The sequence below is a fragment of the Panicum hallii genome, chromosome 8 (assembly GCF_002211085.1).
Source record: "Panicum hallii strain FIL2 chromosome 8, PHallii_v3.1, whole genome shotgun sequence".
Lineage (NCBI taxonomy): Eukaryota > Viridiplantae > Streptophyta > Magnoliopsida > Poales > Poaceae > Panicum > Panicum hallii.
The window spans coordinates 42,042,491-42,061,731 of NC_038049.1; the positions used below are offsets into that span (position 1 = coordinate 42,042,491).

At 48.5% G+C, this 19,241-nt stretch overlaps 4 protein-coding genes and 2 pseudogenes across 4 annotated transcripts; all 6 read left to right on the plus strand.

Moving 5' to 3' along the window:
- Nucleotides 1-1,757: 1,757 nt before the first annotated feature.
- LOC112872348 (BTB/POZ and MATH domain-containing protein 2-like) lies at nt 1,758-2,849 on the plus strand. The gene has a single exon (XM_025935442.1). The coding sequence runs from the start codon at nt 1,758-1,760 to the stop codon at nt 2,847-2,849; it is 1,092 nt and encodes a 363-aa protein (XP_025791227.1).
- A 2,881-nt stretch (nt 2,850-5,730) lies between these two features.
- On the plus strand, nt 5,731-9,279 carry LOC112872349 (annotated as a pseudogene).
- Nucleotides 9,280-9,818: 539 nt separating this feature from the next.
- LOC112872350 lies at nt 9,819-11,400 on the plus strand (annotated as a pseudogene).
- Nucleotides 11,401-13,849: 2,449 nt separating this feature from the next.
- On the plus strand, nt 13,850-14,935 carry LOC112872352 (BTB/POZ and MATH domain-containing protein 2-like). The gene has a single exon (XM_025935443.1). It carries the CDS (start codon nt 13,850-13,852, stop codon nt 14,933-14,935), a length of 1,086 nt encoding a protein of 361 aa, XP_025791228.1.
- Nucleotides 14,936-15,908: 973 nt separating this feature from the next.
- On the plus strand, nt 15,909-17,330 carry LOC112872353 (BTB/POZ and MATH domain-containing protein 2-like). Its single transcript, XM_025935444.1, has 2 exons — nt 15,909-16,015; nt 16,664-17,330. Exons 1-2 carry the CDS (start codon nt 15,909-15,911, stop codon nt 17,328-17,330), a joined length of 774 nt encoding a protein of 257 aa, XP_025791229.1.
- A 1,401-nt stretch (nt 17,331-18,731) lies between these two features.
- LOC112872354 lies at nt 18,732-19,159 on the plus strand. The gene is made up of 2 exons (XM_025935445.1): nt 18,732-18,957; nt 19,005-19,159. The coding sequence occupies exons 1-2, from the start codon at nt 18,732-18,734 to the stop codon at nt 19,157-19,159; spliced, it is 381 nt and encodes a 126-aa protein (XP_025791230.1).
- The last annotated feature ends 82 nt before the right edge of the window (nt 19,160-19,241 follow it).

A 19,241-nucleotide genomic window follows, 5' to 3' on the forward strand; every position in this document is an offset into this window, starting at 1 on the left:
CATGCAAAATTCTTCTTACCGTAATAACATTTTGTTGAATATAAATATTTGACAAGATGGATTAACATTTTTTTTAGAATAAATATTTTTGTACATTTGTAATATATATGTAATATATATATGAGGTACACTGTGGATAGAAACAGAGCATTAGCTTTGTGAGAGGATCACTGGCTTTGATCTCCTGGACCTGTCCTGAGTTCGATCCCTAAAGTTTAGTGTAATTTGTTTGGTTGCTTCCAAGGGTGGAGTCAGATTATTATGAATAGGCAGGGGCAGTGGTAAAACATAAGCCGACTATTCTTTGTTAGTTTGATCTCCCAAGACCCTTGGACCCCAACGGGTCCGATGGGCCTCCGCTCACCCGCGCCCTGATCGGGGGCACTCCAGCTCGTTCTTAGCTGGTGGGCCCCCGTTGCGCTGCGCTATAAAAAAGAAGGTGGGGGCCAGCGGTACAACACACGAGGTTCGCCGCCGCCGCCACCCCACATACACTACAAGCTCTAGCCGATCCAAAGGAAGCGCAGCAGCAGCGGGAAGCCTCACCTGCGGCCGCCGTCAACACCACGACCTCGTCCCCGTGCCCTCGGTCGCAACCCGAGGCTCGACCACTGCGAGCCTCACCGCCACCCGATCATGATGGGCACTACGCAAGATCACGAAGGTATAGACCCCGTGTCCTTTCTCCTCTCCCTCTCTGTCGCTCGCTTGTGTTAGATCTACCCGATTTCTTTCAACCTAGTCACGCGGTAGTCGATCCACGAACCTAACATTCTTAAGAAAAAGAAGGGCATAAATCTGTGGGATCATCCTTGTAATTAGAAAAGACAATATAATACTAGAAGAATGCAGCTAAGCAGTGAGGGCTCTCTGTTTAAGCTAATGGAAGAGCCTATCTAGATTCTTCGTGCATGTGAGATAAATCAGCAACGCTGGTGCAAGAGTTATGCACATGAAAGGAAAAAAAGATAAGACTGATGATCAATTTTAAATCTGAAAAATTGTAGTTTACAAACGGACATCCAAAATAAAGTAAGACTATATTAGCAAGAATTTCGGAATAAGATCTCATTGAATATGTTCTTATCAAAATATAGCATGGTTCATGTGAATTATAAAGTGATGTTTGATTAGGGCTTGATCATAGGCTTGCGTGCCATGGGCGGTGCTTAGGTTGCCTGGATGGAGACTTGTCAGGCTAGCATGGCACCAGAAACAATTGCAACGTGGGCACCGTCTAGAGGTGGAAGAGAGGGCCAGAGTCTCGTATGCAGGTCCTGTGTGGCTAAACTTGTTCATCTGTTTCGATCCATGTGCTAATGCCCCAAAATGCTAAGTTTAGCACTGTCATATCTAAACGGGAGTGCTAACGGAGTGGGCTAAACTTTAGTCAAGATTTTAAAATTTTAGCAAAAATATACATACTAATAGGTGCTAAATTTTAGCATCCAACTTTAGCTCCTCCAAACAGGCTCTGAGAACAGGAAATCAGCCACATGGCACGCGGTGGCTCCTCGGATTAGGACTCATCGAGGAGTTGGTACTTCGTAGCGACTCAAACCACACTCCGGAACGGATTGTGAACTCGGACAGATTAGGAGACATGTGTAGTCACAAATATATATCTAATCCGAGAGATCCTGCTGACAACCTACCTAATAATTGATCGACCACGCCGTGTCTCGGGCTCTCGGCACAAGTAGTAAGCCTGTCCGTGCTCAGCTTCTTTTTTCTCCAACGAAGCGGAGAGAATACAGATGCCCAGCTCTGCTGTCCTCGACGCCGCCGCCGGCCGCAGCAGCGCGTCGACCATCGCCGCCGACATGGAGACCGGCTCGCACGAGCTCACCGTCAGAGGGTACTCCGGCACCAAGGGGCGCGGCGTCGGCAAGTGCATCACGTCCGCACCACCGTTCCAGGCCGGAGGACACCGGTGGCGCATCCAGTACTACCCCGACGGCTACGACGAGGAGAGCGCCGATTGGGTATCCCTGTTTCTCCTGCTCGTCGTCGATCATGGAGCCAGGAGCAATGGCAGCAACGGCAACGTCGAGGCAGTATTCAGGTTCAGTTTGCTGGACCGGACGGGACAAGCCGTACCATCGTACACCCTGACTAGCAAGAAGCAAGACTTCTCCACCCCCAAATCGCACTCGTGGGGTTGGCCCAAGTTCATCAAACGCAAGAAATTGGAGGAGTCACCTCACTTCGAAGACGACACCTTCCGTGTCAGCTGCCACGTCACCTTCCACAAGATCCGCACGGAGGAATCACCTGCGCACTTCCTTCCAGCGCCTCCGACGGACCTGCACCGGCACCTTGGCGACCTCCTCGACAGCAAGGTGGGAGCGGACGTGAAGCTCAGGGTCGGGAGGGAGACCTTCACAGCGCACCGGAGCATCCTTGCCGCCCGGTCGCCGGTGTTCAGGGCGGAGCTCTTCGGCTGGATGAAGGAGCAGAGGGCCGCACAGGTCCGGATCGACGACATGGAGCCAAGGGTGTTTGCGGCCATGCTCCGCTTCATGTACACCGACTCTTTGCCCGAGATAGATGAAGGTGACAGAAGGGTGATGGCCCAGCATCTTCTCGTTGCGGCGGACCGGTACCGCATGGAGAGGCTGAAGATGATCTGCGAGGACATGCTGCACAACTTAATCGACACCGGCACTGCGGCGACTACTTTGGCACTGGCTGAGCAGCACGGTTGCCATCGTCTCAAGGAACGATGCATCAACTTCCTTAAGTATCCTGGCAATGCAATGGCGGTCATGGCGACAGATGGCTTTGACCATTTAATGAGTAGTTGTCCCTCTCTTATCAAGGACCTTCTGGCCAAGGTTTCTCCTTGATTTTTTTTTACTTGAATGAGCGCCATAGGTTCTCATTCTTTTTCACATGTAACTTCTGTTCACTTTAAACTTCCATCTTTTCACATTGTTTCAAAATACTTGTCATATTATATCTTTGTCCCAAGTCAAAAAATTTCTATCTTTGACCATCGATTCCTAAATATTCATATAGTTTAGCAACATGTGAATTATGTATATCATGCATGTATTTCCCGTGGTAAATCTATAACACAGCACAATAACTGATATGAAGCGAACGGAGTAGTTACATACCAAAATTTGATCCCGTAAAATTTCAGTCCAAAAAATACCACGACTTTCTAATTGTTTCACAAACAAATTCTATGAAGTTCTGATCAATGTTTCAAAAATGATTTAAAAGATATGCCATACGACTATGATAGAATTCGTACAGCTCTAATCTCTCTTGCTGCCGTGTTCAAGTTGGTGTCCGTATTCAGGTCGGTGGTAAACTCCTACCCTGGTATGCAACGTGCGCGGCCTGTTTTTTACATGAACATCTCCCCACCCTCGTCGTCGATGAGGCGCAACGGCGCCGCCGTGTAGCACTCCGCGGATGTTCCGGATCCGTTGAAGCCGCCCGCCACTACCGGATTCAGGATCTTTGCCGAGTGTCCGGGACACTCGGCAAAGCTCCGAATACACTCGGCAAAGACTTTGCCGAGCGTAACACTCGGCAGAGGGCACTCGGTAGAGAATATTCCGGCAAAGACGTCTTTGCCGAGTGCCTTTTGTCGGGCACTCGGCAAAGGATTTGCCGAGTGTCAGGGCAGGCACTCGGCAAAGACTGGCTCTTTGCCGAGTGCCAACCAGAGGGCGCTCGGCAAAGAGCCTGGTCTTTGCCGAGTGCCTGTGACGTGGCACTCGGCAAAGTTTAGGTCACTTTGCCGAGTGTTTTTTATACACTCGGCAAAGAGTTTTTTAAAGATTTTATTTTGTTTTTTCCCACCATTTTACACAGGCACGTATTCACACAGGCATATTATATATTCACACAGGCATATTATTTGAAATTTCGCATACACAACCAAATTCACGCAAGTCTTATCGTCACAACCAAATTTAACAAAATCTCGTCATCACACAAGTAAAATCATATACACAAGTTCTCTTCAATGAATGCTACTTCTTCGTGCTTATCCTGCTGGGTAACAACTTCCTTGTCACCTAGCCAGCTGAACAAGCTTTCGGATGCCATATCACCCTTCTGATAAACTTTCTTTCCCTCACCACAGTCGATTCTGTAGTCCTTACCAGGAACTAAGCGGTTCATATCGAGCTCCCATAGTCTGCTGCATGCTTTCGATAAGCTATACAGCTCCTCCCTGGTAGGCTCCACATTGACTCCTTGGTGATCGACATCCTCAGAGTATTGTTGTTCTGACAGTGGCTTTCTGTATCCATTCCATGCTTCAGACTGCATTATGCAATGATGGGAATTCAGAGTTCAGATAGAACAAGGAAGACAGAACATGCTATTATCACCATCAGATGTTTCTAATGCAACTAGAATTTCAATTGTTTATGTGGGCATAAAAATGACAGTCTTACAAGAATTAAATGGGGCGTAGCTGTGTAACAACACCATGGTTTGCTCAGATCTTTCACCAACAAGAAAGCTCAAAATGGTGTGCTACAGGTTGAGGCATTTCACAGCTATTTATGATGAAGAAGCAAAATAAAGAAATAGAAATCAGACCTGCTGTGGTCTTCCATGGTTCTTTTTCTCACCGACGGTCTACCAACCTCCATCATTTATCCTCTCTCCTTCCTAAAATATTCCAAATCGTAAGCTCAACAAAACACTCTAAGAAGCAACCATCGTTTGGGATTCTAATTCTTATGAATTGCCAGTTCTGATGGTATCTTTAACCAAAACGGGTAGAACAAGCTATGCATGGGCAAAGCTCTAAAAGATAACCAAGAAAGCTGTTGTGCTATTGCAATTTTGTTCTATGGAAGATTTCCAAAAGCAAATAAAAACCTTGCATCTTATGTTAGTGCATTCTCCACCCTATCAGCTCAATAGTGCATCGGAGAACCATTCATTCAACAGAACATAAACATACCACACTGTTCCTGTGACTAAAACACAAACCCAAAATTTACAATATGTGGACATCGGTTGTAAGTACGATTAACAAGTTATAATGAAAGACGAGCAGGTGAATTGCCCAATCCTTGTTAGGAAAGTAAAATGAGGCAAAAAGAAAAATCAAACCTGCTGCTGCCTCCCGTATCCTTGTGACTGCTGCTGTTGCTGCGGCCGCCAGCTGCTGCCATCCCTCCTGTCGTCTCCATCGTACTGCAGAAATTGTCAAATAGAACCCAGAGCAGCTCTATCAGCACGCTGCAATCCAACCAAGAAACCAAAAACACAAACTCAAGTTGGAGATTCAGGATTTGACCTGCGGCGGCACGGGCGCGGCGGGGGCTTGGCCGGGGGAGCGGCGGGGCCGCGGCCGGGGGCGCAGCCGGGGGACGCAGGCCGGGGACGCGGCCGGGGCTGTGGGGCGGGGGAGCGGCGGCGGCGCGGTGGGCGCAGGCCGGGGACGCGGCCGGGGCTGTGGGGCGGGGGAGCGGCGGCGGCGCGGTGGGGCCGGGGGCGGGGGCGGGGGCGCGGCCGGGGCGAAATTGAAGATAGCGCGCGCGTGTGGGTAACGGGCGCGCGGGGGGGCGGCTGGGATATATTCCCTCTTTGCCGAGTGCCTCCGATCTGCGGCACTCGGCAAAGCCTTGGGGATTTGCCGAGTGCCACAGATCGGAGGCACTCGGCAAATAGGCGGCTTTGCCGAGCGCCCCGAGCAGGCACTCGGCAAAGAGGCCGCTTTGCCGAGCGCCCGAAACAGACACTCGGCAAATGATTTTAATTTTTTACACCTACTTGCCACCAAACTTTTTTGCTGTGATACTTACATTACATGCAACAGTATGTGCAATTTGTGCCCATTAATCGAAGTGTTTGCTATATTTCATCAATTTATTTCATGTTATTGAATTTCTTGTGATTATTAAAATTTGAACTACAAGTCACACGAATAATGGAAAATAATGAATCAAAAAATAATATTCACATTATTGAAGCATGCGTTGAGGCATTATCGAGAAAAAAATCAGAAATTTCAAATTTGTTGTCCACGAAACATGACGACGAACTTATTGTTCAGTTGTTTTTAAAATGTATAAAATGCAAATATGGTCCGAAAATTATGAAACTTGTCGAGATGTAATGATATCGCATGGGGAACCTATGATAAAAATCTGACGAGGTTTCGTTAAAGTAAAAACATACGATGCTTACAAATTAAAAGTTTTCCAAAGAGGTGTATGATTTTATATATAGACCGATTAGGTGTTAAGCATTGTAGATTGCAAACTTTCATGAAATCTTATAAAAATTTTATCACAATATCCTCACATGATAACATGACATCTCGACAAGTTTCATAATTTTCCGACCAAATTTGCCTTTTATACAATTTAAATACGACTCGAACATAATTTAATCGCCATATTTCATGAATAGTAGTTCAAAAATTTCTGGTCCTTTTTTCGATAAGACATCAAAGCATGCTTATTAATATAAATAACAATTTTTCATTCATTTTTTCCACTATTCGAATGACCACGCAGTTCAAATTTGAATTATTCAAGAAATTCAATAAAATAAAATAAATTGACGAAATATAGCAGACACTTTGAGAAATGAACCTAAATTACATATGTTGTTGAGGAGAATGTAGGATGACAATAGAAAAAAATTTAGGCAAAGGAGAGATAAAAAGATATACATTTTGCCGAGTGTCTTAGACAGGCACTCGGCAAAACGTCTCTTTGCCGAGTGTCTTCGGCTAGGCACTCGGCAAAGAATGACGCCGTTAATTGCGTGGTGCTCGTTTGCCGAGTGTCCTCCTTTGCCGAGCGCCCGACACTCGGCAAAGTATTTTTTGCCGAGTGTTTTTCTTTGCCGAGTGTGTGGCACTCGGCAAAGGGTGTTTTCACCGTGTGTTTTTCTTTGCCGAGTGCTACACTCGGCAAAGAGTCTCTTTGCCGAGTGCCCGATGTTTAGCACTCGGCAAAGCCACAGACACTCGGCAAAGACCGCGTTTCCGGTAGTGCGCGTTCCTCACCAAGGCCGAGCGGGAGCACCTCGCCCTCGAGCGCCGCCAGGCCGCCGTCTCCGGCCAACCACCGCTGCCCCTGGCGGCGCCTCCCGAGTCTGGCTCCGAGCCCCCTTTTCGCGGAACCTCCAATCAGGGCAGAGACCGCGACCGTAACCAGGAGGAACACGATGACTCCTCCCGCCCGGACAGAGACCGGGGCCGCCGGAAGCGAGGCCGCAGCTACCGCGACTGGGATCGGCGGCGGGAGCAGGACCGGCTGGAGAAGACGGCGGCGAGGTAGCGGGAGAAGCAGCTCGACGCGATCAAGGAGCACTACCTAGGGTCGAGCAAGCCCAAGAAGCGGGTCATCGCCAAGCCGTCGGAGAGGTTCCGATTCTCGTTCGACTGGGAGAGCACCGAGGACACCAGCGGCGGCGGCGGCATCATCGACCAGTCGCTGCACGACAAGATTTTAAATCTCCGGCTATAGCTTCCGCTATCTCCGGCTATAGCTGTTTGAGAGAGATTTAGCTGAGTTTTTTTTACAACTTAGCTCTTAGCTGCCGCTATAGCCGGCTATAATCTGTTTTTAACGTAGATAGCTAAAGCCTTAGCCGGCTATTTGAAACATTGCGCATGAGGCAGGGGCACAGCTCCTCTTCGGCCAGGGCTTCCTCGTCGGCATCGACCGGCGCGAGCAGAAGAAAGCCGCCACCGCCGCCACGGCGCACGAGCGGCGGTGCAAGACGGGTGTGGAGCAGAACGACCACGCAGCGGGTAACAACAACAAGGCTGCAGCCGGTGATGCCTTGTACGCCGCCGCCTTCGACATGCTCGTCGGCAGGCACTGGTCGGAGAAGGCGCCGGAGGAGATGACCGACCGGAACTGGCGCATCTTCTTTGAGGACTTCAGCATCTCCTGCAAGGGCTCTAGCGTACCCCGGCCGATGCGCAGCTGGAGCGAGAGCGGGCTTGGGGCTGAGCTGCTTCGTGCCGTCAAGGACGCCGGGTACAGGAAACCGTCGCCGATCCAGATGGCTGCCATTCCACTTGGTCTGCAGCAGCGTGATGCCATCGGCGTCGCCGGGACTGGTTCCGGCAAGACGGCGGCCTTCGTGCTGCCCATGCTCGCCTACACTGGCCGCTTGCCGCCCATGACCACGGCAAACAAGGATGAGGGTCCCTATGCGGTTGTCCTGGTGCCGACTCATGAGCTCGCTAAGCAGATTGAGGGAGAGACTGAAAATTGCAGCTTATCTATGCATTAACAAGGTTGTTTCCATTGTTGGTGGTGAGGACATTGAGTATCAGAGATTGAGGTATCAGGATGGTTGTGAGATCATGATTGCGACACCCGGCCGGCTTCTCGATCTCCTGCAGAGGAGGTATCTCGTGCTCAGCCAGTGCAATTATGTCGTGCTTGACGAGGCCGATCGGATGATCGACATGGGCTTTGAGCCGCAGGTTGCTGGTATCCTTGGCGCGATGCCATGGAGCGACTTGAAACCCAGGAATGAGGATGATGAGGAGCTTGAGGAGGAGAGGGTTTACAGGACGACCTACATGTTCAGTGCCACCATGGCACCTGCGGTGGAGCAGCTTGTGAGGAAGTACCTCCGGAACCCAGTTGTCGTGACAATTGGCACGCCCGGCATGGCGACTGATCTGATCACCCAGAACGTGGTCATGCTGAAGGAATCGGAGAAGATGACACGGCTAAAGAGGATACTCAGGGACCTCAGGGACAAGGCAGCCATTGTGTTCTGCAACACTAAGAACAAAGCGGATAGTTGTGCTAGGGGTCTGGAAAACGCAGGCTTCCATGTCGCAGCCTTACATGGAGACATGTCAAGGAACGACAGAAGTATCAGCCTCGAAGGATTCTTGTGGCTACCGAAGTTGCGGCGCGCGGTATTGATGTTGCTGATGTTGCGCATGTAGTTAACTATGGCATGCCATGTTCTATCGACTCGTACACGCATCGCATTGGAAGAACAGGACGTGCAGGAAGGAAGGGGGTAGCCACTTCATTTTTAACTCTGGAGGATACTGATATTTTCTTTGATCTGAAACAGATGCTTGTACAGAGCAACAGTCCTGTACAACCTGAACTTGCAAAACTCAAGGCATCACAATTTAAGCCGGGGTCAGTACAGATGAAACGGCACCATCTTGGCATCTCATTGAAGCAATCTACAGCACAATGGTTGAAGACCTTTTGTACTACTCTGGTGGCAACATCTACTGGACCGAGAGGGATCTATATTAGTTCTTATGACTTAAGAGGTACAAATACTATGACTTAAGAGGGATCTATATATATTTTCAAGTCTCAACCTTGTTCTACTAGTATAGATGTGGTTGTCAAAAAAAACTCAGTAATCAAAAAACATGATCTCATAGGAAAAAAAGTCAGTAATTATCTTTTATTCAATCAATTACTGAAATACAACGAGATCTTTCCCTGAGTCCAAGCACGACATGCTTTCCCAATCCTAATTCCTAAATCAAGTCGATACGCAATTCTAGCTAGCTAGTCACGTCCGAACTAGCAGAGGTCAGAGGAATCCTCCGCACCTCCTCCGAACTAGCACGATGCATCCACCGTCCGCTTCAATCTACTACTAGAATGCTTGTTGCTTGCGCGAGCGCGCTCGCCGCCACACCTGCCGCCGCCGGCGACCGCCACGCGGCGATGTGATGTTGAGCTCCCTCGTGCCCCGCCGACGGCGACCGCAGGGGCGCGACGACGACGACCGTCGCCGCCGAGACGGCGACCGGGTCGCACGAGCTCGTCGTCCGCGGCTACTCCAAATCCAAGGGGGCGCTCGGCGTCGGCGGGGCCATGTACTCCGGCGCGTTCGCCGTCGGGGGGCACCGCTGGTTCATCGCGTGCTTCCCCGACGGCGCGCGCGAGGAGTACGCCGAGTACGTGGCCGTGTTCCTGGCCGTCGACCCCGCCGTCGAGGGCCACGTCCAGGCGCGGTGCGAGATCAGCCTGCTCGACAGGGACGGGGAGCAGGTGCCGGCGTGCAGCGAACGATGGGCGCGCACATTCTCGAACCAATACCAAGGCTGGGGATCCGAGTTCATCAGGGGAGGAGCTGGAGGCGTCGCCGTATCTCCAGGACGACAGTTTCAGGATCAGGTGCGATGTCACGGTGGTCGGGGAAATCCAGGCGGTAACACCGTGGGAGCCGCTGCGCCGGCGGTGCCCCGGCGACGACGGCGGCGCCACGACGACCATCGCCACCGAGACGGTGACCGGATCGCACCTGCTCGTCGCAGAGGGTTACTCCAATTAAGACCAAGGGCTTGCTCGGCGTCGGCAGGTGCTACTACACCGGCATCTTCACCGTCGCCGGGCACAACTGGTGCGTGTCGTACTACCCTGATGGTCGCGACCAGGACAGCAGCGACTGCATCTCTGTCTTCCTGCACGTTGATCCTGCCGTCAAGGGCCAGGTAAAGGCACGGGTCAAGTTCAGCTTACTCGACCAGGCCGGAGAGCCGCTGTTACAGTGTTACCCTACACGCGCGCAGGCGAGATAGATTCTTTCTCGAGCACATCTCCTGAAACAGGCTATGATAGATTCAGCGACCTGTGGGAGCGAATTTTAGGCCGAGGTTAAAAAAATCTCCCTCGCTGGCTGGTCAGGGTTCGGGGTTTTCTTGACCGGGAAGCCGGTTGCTTCCTCTTAATAAAAAACGATTAGGGCCATCATAACCCACCCGGTCGAGTTTTTTTTATTCATCAACATAAAGGAGCTGGAGATGTCGCCGTATCTCAAGGACGACAGCATCAAGATCAGGTGCGAGGTCACTGTCCTTCAGGAAAGCATAAGGACCACCACCGTTCCGTTACCGCCACTGCCGCCATCCGATCTGCATTAGCACCTCGGCGACCTCCTAGCCAGCCAGGTCAGAGCGGATGTGATGTTCGAGGTCGGTGGGGAAACATTCACAGCGCACAGGAATATGCTCGCCACTCGATCGCAGGTGTTCATGGCGGCGCTCTACAGACCGATGAGGGAGAGGGTATCGGACTGTGTGCGGATCAATGACATGGAACCGGGGGGTTTCAAGCGTTCCTCCACTTCATCTACACCAACTTGTTGCCTGAGGTAGACGAGGGTGAGGCGGTAGCGATGGCCCAACATTTGCTTGTAGCAGTGGACAGATACGGCAAGGAGAGGCTCAAGACAATCTGCGAGCGCATACTATGCATCCACATCGAAGCGAGCACTGCTGCTACTACACTAACGCTGGCTGAGCAGCATGACCATCGTTGGCTCCAGGAGGTTTGCCTCAAGTTCATCGCTTCTCCTTGCAACCTGAAGGTGGTCATGGCAGGTGATGGTTTTGAGCATCTGATGAGAAGCTGCCCCTCCCTTCTCAAGGAGCTTGCTGCCAACATTGCTGCATAGATATTCCTCGATTTGTAAGCATGAAAAATCGGATATGTTTGTTCCTCTTTATATGCAACTGCTCCATGTAGTTAGTTACAGTTGGGACTAAAAAGTTAGCAACTGAAGAAAGCACAAGATTTTGCTCTTGTGATTTTAGAATCCATCATGAGATTGGGCTAGATACTGAATAAGTTAGAATCAAAATATTCATGCCCAAGTAACGATAAAATATATCTGTAATTATGCACAGCTAAACGTAGCCAATCTTGTTTTGTTGAGTTGTCTATTAGGCACGTGCATCAAGTCGGCACCGTTCAACATAGGAGGGGGTATATGTGGTGCATCAGCCTCGGGTTGCTCCCGTTAGATCGCGTTTCTTCTATGCATTGTAGTTCATAGATGCACTTTTCAAAAAAAAGTTCATAGATGCTAAGCTTTATCTTAAATTAGAAGTGTACACTTATACTTTACTCCTGTATCAGAATAATGATGCCATCATGACATGGAAATATTTCTATTTCTTTACACTTATGCTAAGATCAATTGTGGAGATATTTCTATTTCTTTCACTGATTAATGTGGTAATTTACATATCCTATAAGTAAATATAGTGTCTTTATTTAATACTTAGGTGTCATGGAAATCAAAATGTTATTTTTTTTAACACTTAGGTGTTTATTTAACACTAAACATAGTCCAAAAGGGGTTTCTCTATTTAAGGAATTTCCCTAATATGAATGGAAATCAAATGGTTATTTTTCCATCCTTTTTATTTTGAATTGTATTTGACATATACTCTTTATTTAACTATTTTTCTTCTCAACTCATATAAAAATTATACGCTGATTTCTTTATTTTCAAAAAATAAAATTATTTATATTTATTACTCATATTTAATATGAACTCTTTATTTAGTCTAGACTATTGGATCTTTATGAAATTCCGTTAACGTGGTAGATTTCTAGGCCCTTTCGATGGTCCTGCTTATGGTGTTTTATTTTATGAAAAAGTCTAGTTTGTACCCTCGAACTGTTATAAAAGTCTAATTTTCATCATTCAACTATAAAACCGGATAACGAGGACCATCCAACTTCTAAAACTGGGCAAATTTGACCCTTGTGTGGTTTCAAAGGTGGTTTTGTATTTCCCTAAAAAATAAAAAAAATCTAGTTAGATCTAAAAATCAAAATTAATTCATTTTAAACCATAAAAATATGAAACTAGTACCAAACTTTTTCCAAAAATATAATCTATCTCTCGTTGCTCTATCTGAACCTTATTTATAAAAACTAATAGGCATAACAACAAGTAAGCAAATACCAGGAACATGAAAAAATTGGATCCGAATAACTTACAAGTAGAGTACCAGTAGATATATTACATTTTTAGAGAAATGTTGGCACTCATTTCGTATTTTTTATATCACGGGCTACACGGCCGTGTACACAGCGTGTAAACTTTACTCAATGGGTAGGCATGCAATTTAGGCCATAAACGGTATATTACACATTACACGGTATTACACGGGTTACACGGTGTACACGGGCTCCACAACATGAAAAAAAACATTCTGAACAGGCGAGTAGCATACCGTTTAGGGTGAGTAGCGTACTGTTTAGGAGAAAGAACACATTTCTCAAACATCTTGTCTAATGATTCAATTTTAATTCACGCTAAATTATGCAAAACTCTCCAATAGTCATTCTCACTTAAAATAATATTTTAACTTTTCATTATTATATTTATTTTTGGGCATATCTACATGTAAATATACCTATGTTTGTCAATATAGTACAAAAACGTGTAATCCCATGCACACGTTGTGTACACAGTCTACACGCTAGATGGACCTATACTAACCGTTTAGCGTTTACCATTTAGGTGAACATTATTTAAAATAGATTAATTATGAATTTCTTAGTTTGAACTTGAATATTTTTAATTTTCATAAAATGAAAAATCGTCTTTGAAACCACCCAAAGAGCTAAATTTGTTCGGTTTCAACAGTTGGCCTCCGTTATCCGATTTTATAGTTAAAAGTTGAAAATCGAACTTTTACGATAGTTTTATGGTGTAAATTGAACTTTTTCAAGGTATTAGATTAAAGTAATAGATTTATAGACCCTCTTGATGAACGCGATGCCTTCTTTTAGCACTATTGTATTTAAGATTATTATTATACTAGATTATAGAATATTGGAAAGAAAAAATATATATTCCCTAAAAACGTAGGTAGTGGCCTCCGCGTTTTCTGGACTCACCTTGCTACGCATGCATATGCCCGGAGACTTGATCAGATGACAGATGTACAACTCTAATCCCATCTCATGGATCCAAGTGTCCTACCGCATCCACGGCACATGCCAATCAATCGATCTATAGCTGCCCTACGCACGATCGCCCGTGAGACCCGGTCCCTCCGCATTGCTCCAGCCGCCGCCACGCCAACGCAATGATAGGGTCCGAGATGCCGATCTCCGCCTCTTCTGCCACCACCGGCGACGGCGGCGGCGGCAGCACGTCGACCATCGCCGCCGAGACAACTTCCGGGTGGCACGAGCTCAGGGTCCCGGGCTACGCCACGACCAAAGGAGGCGTCGGCAAGTTCATCAACTCCGCCACCTTCGTCGTCGGCGGGCACAGCTGGTACATCAGGTACTACCCCGACGGCAACAACGAGAAAAGCGCCGGCTGGGTATCCGTCTACCTCTACCTCGACCTGCCTGCCGCCGGCGGCGACGGCGACGTCAAGGCGCGGTACAAGCTTAGCCTGATCGACGACGACGATGCCGGCGAGGACCTCTCGTCCTACACCAGGACCAGCGCCGGTTACTCCTTCTGGGGCCCTGGCAAACCGCGCGGCTACCATCAGTTCATCAAGGGGACGGACATGGAGTCCTCTCTGAAAGGCCACGGCTTTCGGATCCGATGCGACGTCACCGTCATGAAGGAGACCTGCGTGGATACCACCGTCGTCGCCGGGTCTCTCGCCGTGCCGCCGCCGGAGCTGCACCGGCATCTCGGCGCGCTCCTGGACAGCGAGGTAGGAGGGGACCTGACGTTCGATGTCGGCGGCGAGCACCTCACGGCGCACAGGTACGTGCTCGCCGCGCGGTCGCCGGTGCTCATGGCGGAGCTCTTCGGCCCGATGAAGGAGAACACCACGGGCAGCATACGGATCAGTGATGTGGAGCCGAGGGTGTTCAAGGCCATGCTCCGCTTCGTCTACACCGACTCGCTCCCGGAGGTAGACGACGAGGACAGCAAGGTGGGGATGGCGCAGCACCTGCTGGTGGTGGCGGACAGATACGGCTTGCCAAGGCTGATGGTGATGTGTGAGGCCACGCTGCTCGAGCACATCGACACAAGCGTCGTGGCGACTACGCTGACGTTGGCTGAGCAGCATGGTTGCCATGGGCTCAAGGAGGGATGCTTCTGGTTCATGAGAACTCCTGGCAACACGAAGGCGGTCATGGCGAGCGAGGGGTTTCAACATCTGAGGACCAGTTGCCCCTTCCTTATTGAAGAGATGCTTGCTAAGCTTGCTTCCTGACCTCTTCAATAGTTGAATTTGAAGGTGATCAACTTGTAAGAGGGTTCTTTATGATCAACAATTTTCTTTTACTTTCATGGTATTTTGTTTTCAAAATGGAAGTTATATATGCCATGCAAGTACTGGTCGAATACCAACAATCTATATAAAATTAAAGTATTAATGGGTACAGTTAAATTAGTTTGAATTCTAGATGGGCTCTCCATGATGCTGGAGTTGGAGGGGGCTCGGCTCCAAGGCGGCATGAGAGTCCTTGGGAGAAAGGGGTGGAGCAGGAAGCAGCACTAGGCTGAGGGATATGGTGTAGGCGACGAGGTCCAATATATCCATCGGATGTGCTCCACCTAGGAGACAGTGAAGGATCTAAAAGTTTAGTCTAGAAAATTTAAGAGCCGGGATCAAAAAGAGTTAGAATCATATTTTATAGAATTTTGAGTTAAGAATAATTAAGATTTGTGTTTGATAGTGAAAGGGATATTAAGGTCATTGATCTATTACCACATATAGCTCCACCACTCTCCTCGATCTACTCCTCTATATTTTTCAATTATTTTTCAGCACCAATATTTTGAGAAATTCAAATAGTAAAAAGTAACAGAATGTAGAACTTTATTTTTATCACCTATATGTTACAGATTTCTCAATTTTGCTCCGATTTCAAGCCACCCGTCCAACATTTCAAGCAACACACCGAACCTTCAGGGGAGGAGGGTTCTTCACATTACAGCCATGGCTGCAAGCAAAGGCGAAGCTAGATAAAAATTAGCCCTAGGGCAGAGCTCAAGTAGCTTACAAATTGTTATAGAAAGAAATATATATATATATATATATATGGTGGAAATTAGTCTGCTTAAAAGTATTTTCATCTTTTACAGTGATGCATGGGCACCATGCAAAACTAACATGGCGCCGCCCCTGGCTGCCGACCATAGATCCTAAAGACGAAGGGAGGCTAGGGCAGAGAAAGTGGAATATGGGCGGGGCCGGGCGGTGGCGCCGGCTGCGGGCTACAGAAGATGGTGGATGGACGGTGCTGGGTGGGGGAGAGGATGCCAGTGGAGTAAAGGATTTCTCTGGATGGTTAGTAGAGGATGATTTTCTTTTAAGAATGAGGGTACTTTTGAAAAGATAATTAGATATATGCTCTTTTCAAATGAAGGCATGGTTCTCTTTGAGGTGTTCAGATAAAATAGAATGGTTTTATGACACGATAATTAGAAGACACAACCACACTAGAAGAAAGGTAGGAGGAATTTCGGAATGGAACTAATTTTTTCCCAAAATAATAAACTTGGAAACTGGTAAAAGAAATGAGTGACCATGGAGTAAAATATCAGGAATACTCAACAACTTTTTTTCCTTGAGCATTAATGAATGAAGCTACATTGATTCCAGATCCAATTACTACTCTCCCCAAGCGTCTGGTGGTTTAGCTCCTCATCTTCCCAAACTACTCGGTTCCGCGTGCAGTGCAGCTCGATTAAACACGGCGCCGCCGACGACCCGCACGCCGGCCAAACGCGCGTCTCGGCGTCTCCTCGGCGCGCCGCGACGCCTCGTGTGACACGATCGACCTCGCGCGTGCTATAAAAGCCACCGCATTCTACCCGTGCGGCGTGAACGAGGAGGACGCCGGCTGGGTGTCCGTCGGCCACTGCCTCGACCACCATGGCGCCGAGGACGAGGAGGTGAACGCGAGTAACAAGTTCGTTCTGCTGGATCGTGCAGGAGAGGCGTTTCTATCCGCTCGAGCGAGCGGCGTAAGGACCTCACAGCCTCATGGGGCGCCTGCAAGTTCATCAGGATCACGGAGTTGGAATCGTTGCTTCTCAAGCGCGACGACGACTACTTCCGGATCAGGTGTGACGTCGCCATCATCAGGGAGGCTCCTCAAGAGCAACCGCGTCTCGGCCTCGGCTACCTCCTCGCCGGCCAGCCGGTGGGCCGGGACGTGACGTTCGAGGTCGGCCGCGAGGTGTTCACGGCGCACAGGTGCGTGCTCGCCGCCCGGTCCACGGTCTTCCTCGCGGATCTCTTTGGCCCCGGGGGGAAGCAGCACCAGAACGACGCTGCCGACGCCGCCTCTCGCGTACGGATCGACGGCATGGGGGCGAGGGTGTTCGAGGCGTTGCTTCACTTCGTCTACACCGACTCTTTTCCAAAGGTGGACGACGACGGCGATAGGGTCGCCATGGCTCAGGGCCTGCTCGCGGCGGCGGATCGGTACAAGTTGGAGGGGCTCAAGTCGGTCTGCGGCGACGTGCTGGGCGGCTACATCAACGCAACCACGGTGGTGACTACACTGCAGCTGGCTCACAAGCATGGGTACCACAACCTGAAGGAGGCATGCGTCAAGTTTCTCAAGGATGTGCTGGGAAAAGTTGGTCAAGTCTAATGTCTTCAACCTGAAGGTGACAAGAGACCTGCACAGGAGGCTTTTAGGTCATGCATCTTTATTTCGTTGTTGCGGCCATTTATTCAGTGGTAGTAGGCGACATATCTATCAGTCTAGCCATCAATATGTGTTCATAGTGGTATGTGTGCATGTGTGTGAACATTTCTTTTTTTGTGTTCAAAGGGAATCTGAAAGAGGCAAAATAATGCAGCTATTACCTAGCCCAATACTATTACCGTTATATAAATATAATTATGGATGCTATGTTTAGCATCATATTTTAAGAATGCAATTTATTTCCTACTGAGCTACTATATTACTCCTATATGGCAACAGATAATCAGAGTTTAGAAAGAGATTGTACAAAAAGGACACAGAAGCAAAATCCGGCGACCATCGTAACTCTGTTCCATTGCACAAATCAAGAAGCTATTCCCCTGCAAGCAGCAGATCCTAACCCTGTCCAATGACTAACTATGTGTTCAACCATGCTCAAAAATCATAGTACACCTCAACTTACACTGATCAGTCAGGTATATATTCAGGTTAGGTTCTCTATAAAAATCACTGACAATAAAGGTGCAACCCATGCAGAGTAGCACGAGTTTTGTATCAGAACATGTGCTGATACGGATTTCAGGTGGGTGAAAGCCGAAATTGTTACAGAGTAAAGATAAAAAAAATGAGCATCAAGATACATTTTGCTTCACTGTAAAGTGTGCTAGCTCCTCCTAGCTTGACACGGTCAAGCGATTTATTTCGATGTAAAGCTTACTAAAGCTAGGAGTTGGTGTCAATGTTATACAGTGGAGAGTGTGGACGGAAGTGCAAGCAGATACAAAAATAAATCTAATTTTTCTAAGCAATTTAGATGGTTTCATTTTATGAGACTCAAAACACTTGCGAAATCATGGGGACATGTTAAATTGTTGGAATAAGCAAGGTTCCAGTGTTTCATCAAGTTATTCCCTTGCAACCAGTTGTAATTCAGTTTGATGATAAATTGCTTATGTTCAACCTTGCTCAGAACTTACATGAATAAATCGGGTATCCAGGTTCTGTTTCCTAAAAAAGCACTGACAATGAAGTTACAACCCACCAAGCACTAACGCAAGAATTTTGTATAAGAACATGTGTTGGATGCGGATCGACGATTGATCGTAGACCGTCCATTTAGATAGATCTAGATGACTATTATTCCTCCTTGAGAAATATATACATCTATATAATTTATATTTTCGGATCAAGGAATCATTGCTTGATTTAGAAATAGTAGAAATTTAAAATAAAATTCTACGATTTGTATATTTAGGGATGGAGGAACAAGAGCGGAGTATATTTAGATGGAGCCACAGCGTGACCACCGTCGTCACCTAGACCGTGGCCGGGTGGCACGCGCTGATGACGGTCGACGGGTGCTCCAAACTCATGGTCATGGAGGTCGACGGGTGCATCAGTTCCGGCAGGTTCCGCGCCGGAGGCCCCAGCTGGTGCATCGAGTACTTCCCATTCGGCGTAGAAGTCGACGAGGACACCGAGTGGGTGACTGTCCACCTTAATCTCGATAGCCCTGATGCTAACGACGAGGACGAAGTGAATGCGCAGTACAAGTTGACCCTGCTCAACCGTGTTGGAGAGATAATCTTCTCGGCCAAAGTTTCTATACCTTCTCAGGCACAGAAGACTACACGGAGGTGAAGGAGCCCAGCACCCCGCATCTCCTCGAGGACAGCTTCCAGATCAGGTGCGAAGTCACCGTCGTCAAGGAGATCACCGCGGCGCGGTCGCCGGACCTGCCCCGGCACCTCGGCGGCCTCCTGGCGAGCTAGGTCGGGGCCTACGCGACGTTCCAGGTCGGCGGAGAGCTCTTCGCCGCGCACCGGCGCGTGCTCGCCGCCCGGTCCGCGGTCT

Coding starts and splice junctions, on each gene's coding strand:
- LOC112872348 (XM_025935442.1), top strand. CDS start 1,758: ATGCCCAGCTCTGCTGTCCTCGACGCCGCCGCCGGCCGCAGCAGCGCG.
- LOC112872352 (XM_025935443.1), top strand. CDS start 13,850: ATGCCGATCTCCGCCTCTTCTGCCACCACCGGCGACGGCGGCGGCGGC.
- LOC112872353 (XM_025935444.1), top strand. CDS start 15,909: ATGGGCGGGGCCGGGCGGTGGCGCCGGCTGCGGGCTACAGAAGATGGT. Junction 16,016..16,663: donor GTAAAGGATTTCTCTGGATG/GTTAGTAGAGGA, acceptor TGGATCGTGCAG/GAGAGGCGTTTCTATCCGCT.
- LOC112872354 (XM_025935445.1), top strand. CDS start 18,732: ATGACGGTCGACGGGTGCTCCAAACTCATGGTCATGGAGGTCGACGGG. Junction 18,958..19,004: donor CAAGTTGACCCTGCTCAACC/GTGTTGGAGAGA, acceptor ATACCTTCTCAG/GCACAGAAGACTACACGGAG.